Source organism: Pangasianodon hypophthalmus, chromosome 6, assembly GCF_027358585.1.
Source record: "Pangasianodon hypophthalmus isolate fPanHyp1 chromosome 6, fPanHyp1.pri, whole genome shotgun sequence".
Classification (NCBI taxonomy): domain Eukaryota; kingdom Metazoa; phylum Chordata; class Actinopteri; order Siluriformes; family Pangasiidae; genus Pangasianodon; species Pangasianodon hypophthalmus.
In genome coordinates, this window is record NC_069715.1 from 7,170,019 (window position 1) to 7,188,212 (window position 18,194).

Here is an 18,194-nt window from a genome sequence, read left to right on the forward strand (position 1 = left end):
AAGCTCAATTGTCTTAACAAATCTTCATGAAAATGATACACATTGTGAATGTGGATGGATGAGGATACAATATGTCTGTTTTTTTATTTTAGAAAATAAAATATTAGGGATATTATGAAGATAAAATTAATTAAATATTAAGTATTAAGTAAAATTAAATAAAATTAAAATGTTATATCACCTGTTTGTAAGTTATCAGAAGATAACTTTCCTTTGCTTGTAGGCGAGCTTTGTGTGTACGTGTATACATGTAGGTGTGTACGTGTACATGTGTATGTGTAGGTCTGTTTGTGTGTGTGTGTTTGTGTGTGTGTTTGTGTGGGTGTTTACATGCGTGACCACCATGAACACATTCTCCTGTTTACCGGAAAGCCTCTGCGTCACTCTGTGTGTCATGTTGTGAGTCAGAGAGAAGCACTTTTAAACAAAAGCATTCCATGGTGCACCACCCTCTCTTACGCACAGCCAGCTTCGCCTCCCCTCCACAGACACCTTACAGACAATCATCTCTCTGCAGAATTTTCCACCTTACTTTGCAGCCATGATCTTAATATCAGGCTTCCAAAGTGATTATATAATATCATATATTACCCTTTTATATCATATCTTACACATATACTGCATTTAAAACATTAAATGAGTCCTAATGTGCTGCTCATTATGATGACCAACATTCAACTACAAGCAATAACATCCTCACTTTTTTTTTTTTTTTAATGTGAACAGGTCATGCATTTACTCATTTACTGATATTTTGCACAATGTGTATGGATGTCATGAGTCACAATTTCTCCCAGACTGCCATTGCTTTGCCTTTTCTGCCCTCTTCTGGCTGAGCAGAAAATAAAAATAACCCTAATATCTAGTATTTACTCAAGGTATCCACTATTCACTCAGGATTACAAATAAACTACACACAGTGTAGAAAACTAGTTTACTGAAGTCATACATACTTAATTTATTACAGCTCTCAAAATAAAACAAAATTAAATTAAAAGATTTTTTTCTAAATATATTTAATTGAAAGCTTTACATAAGTACATACTCTTTTTTACTATTTAAAATGCCTTATAGAACTCATGCAGTGTCAAGAATAGTCATCTAGTTAATTATTTTAGTAGCTCATTTAACAATATTTAACAGTTATATTAAAATACATTTAACAATATATTTAACAATTGCTAATGATAAAATATTATACAAACAACATGATGATAATCTGAGAAAACAACACACCGAAAGTTTCATAAGTGCAGCCAAGTGAATAAATATGTTTTATAGATTATATAATTTCCAGTCAGTGCTGGACTTTAAGCTTTACACTGTGGATATCCATAATATTGAAGCAATGTGAGTGTTTACAGAAAGAATGGTATTTAACTATTTAACTATTGTTCTTCACTTTTAATCTTTCACAAATTCTCCATTTTCCAAGGGACAGGAATGTGTGCATCTGTGTGACGTGTAAAGTGAGTTCTATGTGGCTTCACACCAAAGTACACTGCATGTGGACACCTGACTTGTGCTTGTTGAACATCCCATTCCAGATTTAGTCCCCTTTGCTGTTATAATAACCTCCATTCTTCTGGGAATGATTTTGGAGCGTGGCTGTGGGGATTTGTCCATTCAGCCACAAGAGCATTAGTGAGGTCAGGTACTGATGTTGGGTGAAGAGGCCTGGAGTGCAGTCAGTGTTCCAGTTCATCCCAAAGGTGTTCAGTGGGGTTGAAGTCAGGGCTCTGTACAAGACACTCGAGTCCTTCCATTCCAACCTTGGCAAACCATGTCTTCATAGAGCTCGCTTTGTTCATAGGGGCATTGTCATGCTGGAACAGCCTCTTATTCCAGTGAAAGGAAATCTTAATGCTACAGCATACAGTGACATTCGATACAATCGTGCACTTCCAACTTTGTGGCAAAAGTTTAGGGAAGACCCACATATGGGTGTGATGGTGAGGTGTCCACAAATTTTGGCCATATAGTGTACATTCATGGGAAGTACGATGCATTATCCTTGTGGTTAATTCTCATTATCAGAATATCATCTGGTAGCTATCAGTAAAACAGACACAATTCAGTGATATCAAAGAAAATTCATTCATTCATTCATTCATTTTATCCTGGTCAGAGTCACATTGGAACTGGGAACACTGGATGTGAGGCGAGAATACATCCTGGATGGGACAGCAGTTTATTGCAGGGCACCATGCACACACATTCACACACTCATTCAGATGTAGAGGTAATTTAAAGCAGTCAGTCCACCTAGCACCCTGGGACCTGGATCTGTGAAGTGGCAAAGGTACCTGCTGCATGGAAAACATTATTATTCTTCATAAAGATAGCTAAATTGGCTATGTCTTATGAGTGAATATTTACGCCCATAAATAATCTTTTGGGAGTGTCAAAAACCATCCAGCTACATCTCTTGCAATGCAATAGGACATAAATGCTTAATATTTCTGTGATCAACATAAGAAGGAAAGCCCCTATGGCAAGTGCAAATGTTTAAACAGGATATATGAGCATTACATATTGGTAGCACAGGACTGATCTTTAACTTCCATCTCTTGAAATCTGTCACTCTCAGTGGGAGTATTGGAATGATTAAAGCAGTCTGGGGATCTGGCAAAGTGACTGGCACAAGGTGCTGTATCTACAGGAGCCACTCTGGCAAAGTTGGAGAAATCTATATGATACTTTCCATCTTTGTTGCGTGAGATGATAGGGAGGAACTGATAGCCCCACATGATCTCTTTAGGAAGGTAGGAAGTTCTGACCTGGCAGGAGGAGCTTGTGGACTCGGCAGTGCCATCGAGAAACACCACTAGCTCAAACTCCTGCTGGTGAAGGGTGTCTACTGTCATTTGAAAAAATGGGCTTGATTCATCAATGATGTGGTACAGGGTCAAAGGGCAGACAAAGAAAAGGTTGTCCTTTCCAGCGTCTACAATGAAATCTATCCTGGTCTGATCCATTATAATGGTCTCACCTTCAGGTGTGATGGTTGTCTTAAGAAGTTTGCCATAGATCTGACTCCCAATCATCAAGGATTTGCGCATGTTGGCCACTCGTATCTGCAAACAGATGTTGCCCTTATTAGAGCAGATGACAGCCATCTTGCTAAAATTGATGGTTTTGGCTCTTTTCTTTGGCCGGGCAACTTTAGTCATAATCACCCCACACCAAAAGCAGATAATCACCGTCCCAAAGACAGCCTGAACTGTGAAAATGGTGATGGCACTAGGACAAAATGGGGTGATGACTCGATAACCATAACCAATGGACATCTGAGTCTCTATAGCCTGGAGGAAGGCACCAGTCATATCAAAAACATTCACTACACAAGGGTTATGGTCAGCAGATGGGTTTTGCCAGTATAGGTCACCATTAGCAAAAGCAGCCCAATACCAGAATAGTCCAAAGATGAACCAGCCAAACACAAAGGAGGCTCCAAAGTGAAAGACGATGTAACGCCAGCGCATGTCCATTAAGGTGGTCCAGATGTCTAGAACATAGACGAAAAGATGGCTTTGTCTCACACTTCCATATGCGATGTTGCAGTGGCCATCCTTGGTCACCAAACGATTTCTGTGAATCCGGCGCTTAGCCAGGTATTCTCTGAGCAACTGTGCCAAGGTGCGTGTCATTTTCATTGTACCCTAAGATAAAAACTTGGGAGACTGAACATAAAAAGACTTTGAAACTGAGCACTTAGCCGGGGGTTCTCTTCTGTAATTTTTGCAGCCCTGGACCCTTGTATCTGTAAAATAAATTTTACAGACAGTTTTACTTTATGAACACAGTCTAATTATTCAGATATTAGGCTCATATTATAAATATGTACAATAATATTTCTATCTTTGGAACCAAAGAGTTTTTTCTTCTTTTCTTCTTCTTCCTAAACTTTCCCTCATCAGAACAAAGATATTCAAACTGATATTATTTACAGGGCTACTTGTTTTTAAATTAATTAAGACTTGGACCAAACCCGTTCAATTAAAATGACCAGTCAAATAGGCAAGTAACTCTAAGAACTTAATAATAAAGATGATAACTTTGAAAATGGTATGTTGTGATTTCCACCACTGTACCAAAATTTTAAAATTGCAGACCCCCTGCCTATGCTTCACTGTCCTTTAGTCTCAGGTACAGATAAAATACACTTACCTCAAGTTTCAGTTCGCAAGCCTGTACTTTCTGTCAGTCTTTTTTCTGATGCCGTTAATCCATGTCCCTGTCTCTTTTTCCCTGCTCACAGTCTTGGATCGTGTCTGAAACTCTTTACTAGTAAGTCTGACTTTGGCGTGTAATGTTTACCTGTATACAAAAGTCAGTTGCTTTCTTGGAGAGGGGATGTACAGAGGATGTCTCACTGTTGTGATACAGTTTAGTGGGTTTGAACTTGTGTAAAAGAAATCTTGTGTTGATTTCTTGTACACTGTCTTGTTTACACAACATAGTCCCACAACTGAATATTTCTAAGAATTTTGCACAAGCCATTTTGCTTTAAAAGTATCACCACAATTCTTAGTAATTTATATGACGTTATGAAGGTTAGGTGTCAGGACAGTGTTCCTACCTTTTCATACAAAATCATTGATAAGAAATAGCACCAAATGTAATTAAATTGTTTTTTGCGTATAAATTTGATGATATCAAAATATTTGAAAAAATAGGTGTCTTACATACAAGGTTATATGATATTCCTGGAGTAATACGTGTGTGCATCTTTCAGTGGGCTCAAGGAGAATATGAGCTTGGGCTTGCCTGGCTGCTTCTGGAATGGGTTCACTAATCTTTATTGATGATGTACAGTAGCTCATGATGGTAGCAGCAGAACGAATTCAGAAGTCTACAGAAACATTGCACCAATTGCAGAGAAATGCATCCAGTCTAATTGGGAGGAACTTCATCATGCAGCAAGACAATGGCCCAAAAGAAACTGCCCACACAACAAAGGTCTTCATAAGGGGAAAATAGTGGAAGGTTTTAGACTGGCCAAGTCAATCACCAGACTTTAACCCAATTGAACATGCATTTCATTGATATGGGCCAAATATTAAGTGTCATTTATTTTTATTTACCTTAAGACTATCTGTTCCTATACTTTTGCTCACCGAAAAATTGGGTGGACTGCTTCCAAAGGTGCCATGTTGCTAGTTGTTTATCACATCATATCAGGAAATGAAATCTGAAATTCTGATCTACCATCTCATATTCATCTTTTGATCTCAACCTCAAATGCCTTACCATTGCAAGTCCATTTAAAGTTCAGCCATATGGCTTAACTTTAAATAGACTTGCAATACAGACTAATTATAAGTAGTTACATTTACAGTTTAACATACAGTGCTTAATTGTAAATTATGATAACGTTTTAAAAAAAGCATTTTGCAACCAAAGGTAACAAAGGTAGCCACTGTTTACTTTTGAACATTACAAGGATAAGGAAGGAGAGGATGCATTGTAATATCAAATGTTCTACAAGTTATTGAACTTAGCAGTATACATTTCTTTTAAAAGTAACAGACATCATTTTATACACATAAGTTTGTTAATTAAGTGATGACATGCACAAGACAACTGACCATTCGCAACTGTGTATTGTGTAAATCTATGACTCGTACTTAGTGGAAAACAACTGAATTTTGTGTACAGGTAAACAAATGTGGCTGCCAAGTCCTGCCTACAGGCACCATACAATTGCACAGAGTTGATAAAAGGTGTCAGAGAAAGTGAGAGATAGAATGAGTGATGGGGAGTGAGAGTGACAGTTTATGACATTATATATAAATACATATATATATATATATATATATATCCGTATACATATACACATAGAGAGAGAGCGAGAGAGAGAGAAATTGAATAACTGTCAGCCGTAGTTTTGCAATTCTTCTACCTGTTTTTCCAAACTCTTGGATATCTACAGAAAAATTTATTTAAAAGGTAGGTTCCACACTGTACACTCGTTTTTCACTGTGATCTGCATAGAACTCTGAACAACAAATGTGACCACTAGCTTTTTGCTACTCTGTTGGTTCTTTAAATGATATTATGCTCAAAGAAACTGACCAATCATATCTGTCTTTTAAATTAATTCAGTTTTTTAATCTTATGTACGGTTGTATTAATAGTAAGATAACACAAAAAAGAGCATAATTATTTCATTACCAAAATTTAAAGGGATGTATAATCACGATCTTCAATGTGAATTTGTTTCATTTATAGCAATTTACAAAATTTTATTTAATTTATAGCAAGTTACAAGTTTTTGAACTAAGAGAATTTTCACAAAATCATATCCTATTTTCTTTACCTATACAGAGTGTTCTTGGTCTTGAAAATGGCATCCACTCTCAGAGATTATCTGACTGAGTGGCGGATTCGCCAAAACCGCCTGATGACCAAAGAAGGCCATTGCAACATTGAGTATGCCAATGTAAGGTACAAAAACTGGTTCAATTATATGCTAGACATTTGGACCACTTTAGTGGAGATCCACTGGACGTTTCTTATGTTCTTTTTTGTGGCTTCATTTATTCTTAGCTGGTTTGGATTTGCACTTTTGTGGTACTGGGTTGGTGGTACCAATGGTGACTTGTGGTGGCAAAACCCATCAGCTAACCACAGTGCATGTGTGATTGATGTCTATGACCTTACCACAGCCTTTCTGTACTCACTGGAGACACAGACATTTATTGCTTATGGCTCGCGAGCCATTACCACATTTTGCCCAGGTGCCATTGCTGTCTATGTTTTCCAGGTTATCTTGGGTACTATCATTACCTGCTTTTGGGGTGGGGTGGTAATGGCCAAACTCTCACTGCCCAAGAGAAGAGCCAAAGCAATCATGTTTAGTAAGATGGCTGTCATCTGCTCTAGACAAGATACTCTGTGTCTAAAAATACGAGTGGCCAACCTGCGCAAATCATTGATGATTGGAACCAAAATATATGGCAAGCTTATTAAGACAACAACCACACCTGAAGGAGAAACCATCATCATGGATCAGGTCAACATTGATTTCAGTGTAGAAACTGGGAAAGACAACCTCTTCTTCATCTCTCCATTGACTCTCTACCATGTGATAGACCAAACCAGTCCATTCTTTGAAATGGCGGTGGACACTCTTCAGAATCAGGACTTTGAGCTTGTGGTGTTTATGGACAGTGTTGCTGAATCCACCAGTTTCTCTTGCCAAGTGAGGACTTCCTACATCCCTAAGGAGATCATGTGGGGTTACCAGTTCCTCCCTATTATCTCCCGCAGCAAAGCAGGAAAGTATCGTGTAGACTTCTCCAACTTTGCTAAAGTAATACCCATGGAAACACCACACTGTTCTCACTGCTTTCACAATGAGAAAGCACATCATCACCACTCCAGAGATGGCACCGATAATGAGAGCTTTGACTGTGATTTAAGACAAACACAAAACCAAGATTAACCCTGAAAACATTTATATTTTTGATAAAACTTTCACATGGTAATGGAGATTTCTGGGGATAGTGAAGGGGTTCCATTTCTTATACATTTTTAACAAGATTCCTTAAATGTTATCATTTTTTATCAGTCTTTATCAGGAGTTACCAAGAATGACCAGAATGACAATGCACTTTTTGTGTTGAAACATAGATTTGTTGCCTTTGTTTTAGTAAGATAGACTGCATATATGTGTATTCTATATGTGTATTCTACATAAAATGTTGTATAAGATAAATTATGTATTGTGTGTGGCACTATTGTTAAATATCAGCAATTTTTTAGAGCATTCAGAAAAAGTAAACAAAATATGAAAATTCAATAAACCTTTTCCATTAGTTTGTTTGACAGTTTTGTTTTGTTTTTAGCCATTCACACCAGGTAATCTAATCTGTCAAAAACAACCTGCTGTCACCAAAAAAAAACAAAAAAAACAGCATTTCCTAATTAAATCATTGGGTGATTGGTTAATAAAACCTCATACTGTTATCTGGCTCTTTGATATTTTGTAGCTCTTGATCAACTAACCACGTTCCATGTGCTGTCAACAATCATAAATTCTATACATTAATTTAGTGAATGCATTTAGTCAAGCTTTTTTCTCTAAATGAGTCATTTTCTCCAGCTGATTCCTTCTCACCAAGAGCTTCAGATCTAGTGGCAAAATAGCAAATACACTTAAAGAAATAAAAGTTTCCTATCCACTTTTTTTGTATACACTGCAACAGCAAAATACTGTTCCATGATCATTACAGCAACCTTATATACTGTATTTTGCCTATAAAGTTTGCCTTGCTAGCAAACCTGATTAGCTAACTAGGCTATGTCTACTTAGTTGTAAGCAAGTTTGCTAAAATCATTCTTTCCTAGACAAGAGGCTTGTTAGCTATCTTGCTAGCATTAGCAATAAAGATAATACAATACAATATATGAATATATTCTAAAAATGTTTTTAGAAATTGTCAGGTTAGCTAATATTTAGCCAGCTGAATACCATTAGCAACAAAGATTATAAATAGCTAACAGGTTATCTGTGAGGATTTGTATGTCTTTTTTATAATTAAAATCTTGACTGATGATGTAGTTTAACTAGATAATATGGGATAACCTGACAGAAAAAGATTTTAAAGTATTTGTTAATGTATTTGTATGAATGGTTAACCTGGCATTATTTGTGAGATGATTTCCAAGCCATATTCATAAATTCCCGTTAGCCAGCTGGTTAATATGAGCTGATGTGACTGGATTTCTGAGGTGAGTCCTACTCCATATGCCTGGGAGAGTGGCATCTGCACCCAGAAGTGGTGGCCCAGGTCTGGGAAAGGTTTTGGCAAGGCACAGGTGGACCACTTTGCTGATGCCAAATTTGTTTATTTGTTGACTGTGCTACTCCCTGGTTGAGCTGAGCCTGTCTGCTGAGACAGGATGCACTGCCCCATGAATATCCTGTCTGTCTACTATACGGACAAGTCCCCATCTACACTAAAGATATATGCAGTGGCCTTTGTGGCATGCTACAGCACCATAGATGGCATCTAGCTGGGGGTTCATACTTCTTACGACCTGTACAAAAGGAGCAGGGAAAAGTGGAAGAACTACATGCAGTGGTGATAATCTTGCATGCATTTGTAGCCAGATTATTCAGATTACTCAGATTACTTGAGAGGGACTTGTGGCTAAGCGCAGTTTTTTTTTTTTTTTAATCAAGGCCATATCACTCAATTTTGTAGTCAACTGGTTGACTTTGAAGCATTTTGTAAAGGTTAACCTCCCCCTTCCCAGTGGTGTGCATGTACCAGTCAATTTACTAACCCCTTTCAAGTCATCAACTGTGCCTCATGACATTGTGCATATGTTAATGATTCCCCAGGTGATCTCACCAGCCCTGGGATTTTTAAATAAAACTATTTTTAAATAAAACTATTTTATTTGAAATAAAATACTAGTTATATATGTAACTGTGGTTCCATGAAACAGCCAGGATTCCCTGTTATTCAGGACCAGCGACCAGCACGAAACTGGCAGAAACTTGGGGAGACGGTGACAGGGATACAATTTTTGATATGGGTATTTATACTTTTTTAAAAATGTTATATGGTCACTTTGTTGGAAAGTTTTGACATTCACACAGGAGTGCACAGGAATGAATCCAGGTTTATCTCCATCCCTGGTGTTCATATAATCACAGTTACATAAGTAACTTATTTATTTATTTATTAATTTACTGACTTTCTTACTTACTTACTTACTTAGCTAGCTAGCATCCTACAGATACCAAAGAGAACTGTGGACTGAAGCTACTACCTATATGGGTAGTCCTTTTCTCCTGTTTTAAGGGTGGTTCTGAAAAGTCAGAAAAAGAAAATACAACTCAACTCATTTCCATCAACTATTTTCATGTAAAAATTCAAAAACAGAAAGATGATGTAGTCTAATGAGTGCCAGTAAGACACACAAAGGCAAAACACAGAGTCAAAAAAGGACAGAACACACTTGTTATGTCATCAATAATTTGAAAATGAACAATCCTGCCTCTTTATCCATACGGCAACCTGTCCAGGTTGTCAGAAAAACATGCAATATTTAAGGCATACAGGGAAACCCCAGTACTGTGGAAATGTTATGTACAATCCTGATTTTTTTTACTTTCCCTGTGTAAATCCATAATTCTTACCTGTAGTGGGGAAAAATAATTTTGTGTACAGAGCAAACAGCTTGTGTAAACAGCCTGCATATCCAGCATGTTTCTCAGGGAACTTTGTGTAGTATGCTAAGAAATCCACCCACATTTCCTATATTGAACAAACAACTAATTGTGTTAAAAGAGAAACATTATACACATTGAGTCCATCCTCTTCTCAGGGAGCTTAGTGTCCTATGTTGCAATAAATCCATCCTCCATTCCTATAGTCAAAAAAACCAACAGATTCTGTGTACAGAGAAAGTCATACACACTCATTGTCCCTTTTATCAGGTACATCTTGCATACAGGTATGCTTTGTAGGTATTCAGTTGTGAACTGTAGCCCATCTGTTGCTGTGCAGCTTCTGTCCATAAGTGAAAAGGGACCACTACAGGCGCACTGCTGGCCAGGTATTATTTGAGTGGTGGACCATTCTCAGCACAGCACACTGACATGATATTGGCATACTTGCGTGTGTGTGTGTGTGTGTGTGTGTGTGTGGTATGAGTTATACACTTATAACCACTCATTGTACCTTAAGCATACCTGGAAAGTAACCACTGGAAAAGTGTAGACTGATTGTCCAAGACAGCAGCACATGTCTAGGTTTACCTGTTAGAACATTTGATTTCAGCTGAACAGCGAGCTGTTTCAAATTTAATTTAAGTATAAAGTGATCCTGATGCATTCACATAATATTTAGGCTCAGGGTTAGGGTTAGGCTTTTGTGTCTCAGGTATTCAGGTTTGTTACATGCCAGCAACAACATAATTACAAAGTAGACTGATGATTTAGATCATTGTATTACTTGCTTGACTTGTACCTGAATAAGGGAAGTGTTTTCTGAGTGATTTCTGAGAATGAGTTGGCGTGTCTTGGCAAGCAAAGCACAGCAACGTGTTGCTTACCCTATACTAAACTATGTCCTACAACATGTTGTGTAAATCCAGACAAACCCTTTCCTGTAGTGAAAAAAAAAACAAGTAAACTGATTTTGTGTACAGATAAATATTATATGCACCAAGTCCAGCCTTACTAGAAGGAGGGGCAATAGCAAACCTAAGACAATCCCAACTGTCAAACCCAATATGCCATCCAGGACACATCTACCCTCCTTGCACACGTTTATGATGTTCAGTCTCACTGTGAACTGGGAAAGAGCCCTAGAACTGAAGCAGACAATGTGATTGATTTCCATGAAGCTAGACTCATTGGAAATGCTAGCCACACTGTCTCCCCAATGACATTATTGTCACCAATCAAATTCAGGCAGGCCACTGTGTGCGGCTCCAGCAAAGGATGCTCAGACTGTTAAACGCAGCTGCAACAGTAGTCCCCTTGGGCCTGTTAGAATTGAAGGGATTTCAGAAATGGGTTCAGCCTGCAAAACCCTAAATACCATAGACAGAAATGCATCTCAGTAAGAGGGGCTCAAGGCTTTTTACAAAAGAAAAAAGCACATAAACCGATTAGGATCGAGGGCGTCCTGTCTGTTAAACAGCAATTTAATCTTAACATTAATAACATTAACAAATCAATCATTAAAGAAGAATACTTATTTATCTGTCTCTTTTCCTTCAATGTTCAAATGATTTGTACTAATATGCCAGTACATCTGTTTAACTATAAAAGACAAGACAAGGAACTACCAGTGCAAAAGTCTAAAATCAATTTAAAACAGAAAACCGTAAACATCTCTAATTATAGTCGTATATCAGATATCGTCTGAACACTTTGGACAGTACTGAGAACTGTGAAGAGTAAAATGTTACATTTAGTTTCCACTGCTTAATTCATCAGATTTTGTGGAGTTTTCTAATGTGCTTCATTTTATTTACAGTATGTCTTAACATTAAACAGACATGGAGAGCAATACAGACTAATTGTATGTAATTACCTTTACAGTCGCAATTACAATGTTTTATTCTTTCTAATTCTGTAAGCACTAAAAAGAGCAGCTTTCAACCAAAGGAAATCAAGGTACACACTGTTTAATCTGGTGTTTTACCATTGAATTTACCAAGCTAAGAAACATGTTGATGCTCTTAAAACTAAACCTTAATTACTGTAAGTGATGAGCTGATAAAAGTCATGTTAGGGAACACACAGGTATAAGAGCATAACATAACAAGAATTGAAATCTTGACCAATTGCAAGTACGTATTGTGTAAATCCACGTCCCAGCCTAAAGGCACCATACAAAAGCCCAGACATGAAAAAAAGGTGCTAGAGACACTGAGAGTGAGAACAAGAGACAGGGAGTGGGAGAGATAAGGTGCACTGCCAATATAGACTTAAACAAGAAACAGAGAGAGACAGAGAGAGAGGTTGAAAAACTGTCACCAGAAATCTGGTAAGATATAATCCTTTTTACTAAACTATTGGATGTCTGCAAGGGAACTTTTTTAGGAGGTAGGTTCCTTAGTCTACGCTTACTTTTGCTGTGATTTCACTGTGAGATTGTTGTATTAATAGCAATATTATACAATAAATAAGATAATAACTATTTGATTAGCTCAATTCAAGGATTTTTAATGAAGATCTTCAATGTGAATTAATTTAATTTTCAAACCTGAAATCCTTTGTAATTTTAAGCAGGTTTATTTCTGAACGAAGAAAAATTTCTGACTCTACACCTTTTCAACATATCCTATTTTCTTTACCTATACAGATTGTTCTTGGTCTTGAAAATGGCATGCAGTCTGGCACGGTTGCTCAGAGATTATCTGACTGAGTGGCTGATTCACCAAAACCGCCTGGTGACCAAAGAAGGCCATTGCAACATTGAGTATGCCAATGTAAGGTACAAAAACTGGTTCAATTACATGTTAGACATTTGGACCACTTTAGTAGAGATCCATTGGACGTTTCTTATATTCTTTTTTGTGGCTTCATTCATTCTTACCTGGTTTGGATTTGCACTTTTGTGGTACTGGGTTGGTGGTACCAATGGTGACTTGTGGTGGCAAAACCCATCAGCTAACCACAGTGCATGTGTGATTAATGTCTATGACCTTACCACAGCCTTTCTTTACTCACTGGAGACACAGACATTTATTGCTTATGGCCTGCGAGCCATTACCACATTGTGCCCAGGTGCCGTTGCTGTCTATGTTTTCCAGGTTATCCTTGGTACTATCATTCCCTGCTTTTGGGGTGGGGTGGTAATGGCCAAACTCTCACTGCCCAAGAGAAGAGCCAAAGCAATCATGTTTAGTAAGATGGCTGTCATCTGCTCTAGACAAGATACTCTGTGTCTAAAAATACGAGTGGCCAACTTGCGCAAATCATTGATGATTGGAACCAAAATATATGGCAAGCTTATTAAGACAACAACCACACCTGAAGGAGAAACCATCATCATGGATCAGGTCAACATTGATTTCAGTGTAGAAACTGGGAAAGACAACCTCTTCTTCATCTCTCCATTGACTCTCTACCATGTGATAGACCAAACCAGTCCATTCTTTGAAATGGCGGTGGACACTCTTCAGAATCAGGACTTTGAGCTTGTGGTGTTTATGGACAGTGTTGCTGAATCCACCAGTTTCTCTTGCCAAGTGAGGACTTCCTACATCCCTAAGGAGATCATGTGGGGTTACCAGTTCCTCCCTATTATCTTCCGCAACAGTGATGGAAAGTATTGTGTAGACTTTTCTAACTTTGCTAAAGTTATGCGCATGGAAACACCACACTGTTCTCACTGCTTTCACAATGAGAAAGCGCATCAACGCTCTGGAGATGGCACTGACAATGAGGGTTTTGGCTGTGATTTGTGACCACTTTTCAGGAAGGTCTACCAGACAGAAAATTAAAATTAAACCTGAAAACAGTGATATTTTTAAATAAATTTTCCAATGGTAATGAGGAAATCTCTGCTTACAGTGAAGGCATTCATTTTTTTTATTTAGACAAAACATCAGGTTTTCTTGACAGTATTCATTCAGTATCATCATGTTCACTAGGCTAGCTGTGTTACTCAACTTAGAAGTTACCAATTTAAAGCTAACACTTAGAACATTACATTACATTACATAGTACAGCCAGAATGACAATGCATTTGTTTGAGTTACAGTTTTTTTGAGAAATAGATTTGTTGTATTAATCTTCAGTAGGATAGACTGCATAATCAAGAATTATTCCCGCATATAAATGCAATTTGTGCTATGGCCTATATTGTGTCTAAAGTCTTCAACTTCAGCACCAACTTTTAAGTTGTTGAACTGTACTTAAGTAGCCCTAGTAATCCAGATTAATTAAAATGTATTGCTATGGATATCTGGATCTGTAAGCTTGGCAAAAGCATAAAGAAGCTTTTTTCATATAGGTATTCATAGAGGTAGCCATGGTGTATACTTAATAATTAAAAATAATTAAAAATTGCATTGTGGGAATTAAAGAGTAGGCTAGACTCAAACCTATAACATGATGAATGGCAAAACAACGTGTTCTGACTCAGCAATGTTTTTCCCAGGAATTCACACAAAGCGCAAGTATCAAGTGAATAGTAGCTTTGTTAGAATGAAATAGAAGTTCAGCTATGGTTAAGGTTACCTTTATACATGTATTTTACTTGAAATTTTGTACAAAAACATGTATTGTGTTTGAAGGTACAATGGATATAAAAAGTATACACACCCCTGTTAAAATGGCAGGTTTTCGTGAAGTAAAATGAAACTAAGAAATTTTCCCACCTTTAATGTGCAATTGTAAAGTATACAAATAAAGTGAAAAACAATCAGAAACTTTTTAGGGAAAAAATAAAAATAAAAAACTTACAATGACCTAGTTGTATAAGTGTGCACACCCCTAAACTAATACTTTGTTGAAGCACTTTGCTTCAGTGTTTTTGGGTAAGAGTCTGTCAGCATGACTTAGCAATATTTTCCCATTCTTTCTTCCAAAAACATTCTAGATCCATCAGATTGTAAGGGCATCTCTTGTGCACAGCCCGCTTCAGATCGCCCCACAGATTTTTAGTTGGATTCAGGTCTGGGCTCTGGATACTTAATTCAAAAACATTGATCCTCTTTTGGTTAAGCCATTCCTTTGTTGATTTGGATGTATGCTTTGGGTCACAGTTGAATTGAAAGGTGAAATTCCTTCTTCAGCTTACTAGCAGACATCTGAAGGTTTTGCACTAAAATCAGCTGGTATTTGTAGCTATTCATAATTCCACCTTGTTAAAAGCCCCAGTTCTGGCTGAAGAAAAGCATGATGCTGCCACCATGCTTTAACATGGGTATGGTGTTCTTTTGGTGTTGTATTGCACCAAACATATTTTTGGAATTATGGAATTATTATTCCTTTTGGAATCAGTCAATAACACATTTTGCCACATGGTTTGGGGTGATTTAGTTGGGCTTGGATGTTTTTTGTGATAAGGGCTTCTGTCTAGCCACCATTCTTCACCCACAGACATGTGAAGAATATCAGAGATTGTTGTCACATGCAGAGAGTAATCAGTACTTGTCAGATATTCCTGCAGCTCCTTTAATGTTGCCGTTGGTCTCTTGGCAGCCTCCCTCATAGGTTTTTGTCTTGTCCTTTCATAAATTTTGGAGGGACGCCTTGTTCTTGGTGATGTCACTGTAGTGCTCCATTTTCTCCACTTGTTGATGATGGCCTGTTTTGGATATTGTTTTGGAAATTCTTATATATCCCTCTACTGGTCAATAACTTTCCACAAGTGAAATATCATACATGCTTTGTAAGCTGTTTGCAGACCATGGCTTCAGCAGTCAGATGAAACCAAGAAGATGTGAAGAAAATCCTACAGAAACAGCTGTTTTTTATTTGGGGTTAATCAGAATAATTTCATTGATGACATGCAGGATAATTACTATTGAACATGAGATTGAATGTGATTGGTTCATTCTGAACACAGCCACATCCCCAATTATAAAAGGGTGTGCACGCTTATGCAACCAGATTATTGTAATTTTTTATTTTTTCTATTTTTCCCTAAAATCTTTCTGATTGGTTTCCACTTTTATATAATTTTATATAATTTTTATATATGTTGTAATTTCATATCGAGGGTGGAAAAAGTTCAGGCATGACTTATCTTAGTTTCATTGTTTTCATTACAAAAACCTGCCATTTTAACAGCAGTGTGGAGACTTTTTCATCCACTGTACTTTTATTTCTGATTTATATGAATTATATATGGTAATTCAATAATCATTTTCCATTTTTTGTTCAATATTTATGTAATGAAAATATATAAAGCAAATGTCATTTTAAACTAATGGTAGATGTTGATTAAAATTAAAGATGCTAATCAATGCTGCATTATTCAGTTGTATAAGCGCATGCCTGCTTTTTCTACACTGTAAGTGTTCTTTCACACCTATTAATCCGTTTGCTGAGTAAATAAATGATTAGACAGTTATATAAATCACTAGCTTAACACATTTCGCATATGCATTGCATAAATATCCAGAACACATGGCATTTCTGAAGTACTTCCTACAGGGTCAAATCAGAATCGAATCACTTTCTCACTGCAGTTGATGCTCAGTAGAGTTTTACTGGGTCAATTCAAATGCACATAGTGCTGCATATGCGAAAGCACCCTAAAGATGCTGGGATAATGGGCCTTGTTTATCAATCTTTTAGTAAAGTTGTGTGTAAATGTTTGTGTAAGCCAAACCAAGTTAAAAATTTCCACCAGATTTACAAAAGTTCCAGAAACACTGATTTTCTTCATATTCACATGCACATGTTGATCAAGTGTAAAGTGTAAAGTGCATTCCTGACACAGTGAATTTAGTGACACGTACAAAACTCCTTAAAAGATCAACCGCGCAGAGAAAAAACATGAAATGACTTCTGAACAGTGAAAGAAAAGGCAGAAATGGAAATTATTGACTCACATCTATGCCAATAAAAATATTTAGCAGTGTAACAGCACTTGTTTTAAATTGTTTAAGTATCTTGTCCAATGTGCTGGATCTAAGGTGTTGCCCAGCATTAAAAGAAGATGCCATGGCAAATAGGACTGATTTATAAGCCAGCTTTCATACTGAAGAGCTCTAAATTTTCCATGAGCTGAGGCATTTGTGTACGGCTTATGGCTATGCACAGACACACCAGCCTGTCCTCATTTCTTTTGTCATAATTGAGTGATTCGTTTTATTTGCCTTAATTCATGGGTTTATGTTGACTTGCTTTCTTTATTTTTCATATTGTTTACCTAATTCCAGTAATATAAAAATGACTGGGTTTCACAAATTTTTCTCAATGGTACTATTAGTCCATAATCTAGTGAACTAACATGAGCATGTGTTTTTGACAGAGACTACAAAGCTCTTCTGTAAGTTGCTCTGGATGAGGGCATCTGCTAAATGCTGTAAACGTAAATAAATAAGCAACTTGACAGTGTAATCCATATATAAATGTGTAGTAATCTGTGTTGATCAGGTCAATCAACTGAGGTTTCCATTGGTTAGTAATGCATAAATTTAAACACACTCAGAAGCACAAGGATACAACTGTTTTTTTATTTTCTGAAATTTCTTGTGTAAATTTCTTGTGTAAATGCCCCTATGAACAATTTATGACCAAATCTGTTCATGTCCAGCTTTATGAAGGAGGCCCATTGTTTCTACTCAAATGCTAGATTAAGCCTATTGGGTCATTTTATTGGGTAATTCACTGAGCGTCCCCTGGGTAGTGACTGGGTGAGTCTCAGGCCCTGTTTAGACTTGGTATTAACATCCATCTTGAGTGATCTGATTACAAGTTGACATTCAAGATGGATAGCCAGTTACTTCATAACCAAACCCAAGAATATGCAATACACTTTCTATACAGAGAAACAGCCTGCATGTCCAAAGTGGTTCTCTGGGAATTTTGTGTACTTTGCTGAGACATCCACTCACTTTTTCTACACTGAAAAAAAAAACTAATTGTGTGAACAGAGAAACATTATATGTCCAGCCTATTCTCTGGGTGCTTTGTGCTATGATGTGATAAGTCCACCCTTTCCTATAGTGAAAAAAAAAACAATCAATTTTGTGAA

The 18,194-nt window shown here is 37.1% G+C and overlaps 3 protein-coding genes across 3 annotated transcripts; 2 read left to right on the forward strand and 1 right to left on the reverse strand.

The window, feature by feature from the left end:
* Window positions 1-65: 65 nt before the first annotated feature.
* On the reverse strand, window positions 66-4,345 carry LOC113534626 (ATP-sensitive inward rectifier potassium channel 1-like). The gene is made up of 2 exons (XM_026927547.3): window positions 4,171-4,345; window positions 66-3,763 (listed from the first exon to the last, which is right to left on the reverse strand). The coding sequence occupies exon 2, from the start codon at window positions 3,654-3,656 to the stop codon at window positions 2,529-2,531; it is 1,128 nt and encodes a 375-aa protein (XP_026783348.2). The 5' UTR covers window positions 3,657-3,763; window positions 4,171-4,345; the 3' UTR covers window positions 66-2,528.
* Window positions 4,346-6,334: 1,989 nt separating this feature from the next.
* LOC113534637 (ATP-sensitive inward rectifier potassium channel 1-like) lies at window positions 6,335-7,884 on the forward strand. Its single transcript, XM_026927561.3, has one exon. It carries the CDS (start codon window positions 6,350-6,352, stop codon window positions 7,448-7,450), a length of 1,101 nt encoding a protein of 366 aa, XP_026783362.1. The 5' UTR covers window positions 6,335-6,349; the 3' UTR covers window positions 7,451-7,884.
* Window positions 7,885-12,403: 4,519 nt separating this feature from the next.
* Window positions 12,404-16,263, forward strand: LOC113534709 (ATP-sensitive inward rectifier potassium channel 1-like). Its single transcript, XM_026927663.3, has 2 exons — window positions 12,404-12,521; window positions 12,840-16,263. Exon 2 carries the CDS (start codon window positions 12,859-12,861, stop codon window positions 13,945-13,947), a length of 1,089 nt encoding a protein of 362 aa, XP_026783464.3. The 5' UTR covers window positions 12,404-12,521; window positions 12,840-12,858; the 3' UTR covers window positions 13,948-16,263.
* Window positions 16,264-18,194: the final 1,931 nt, after the last annotated feature.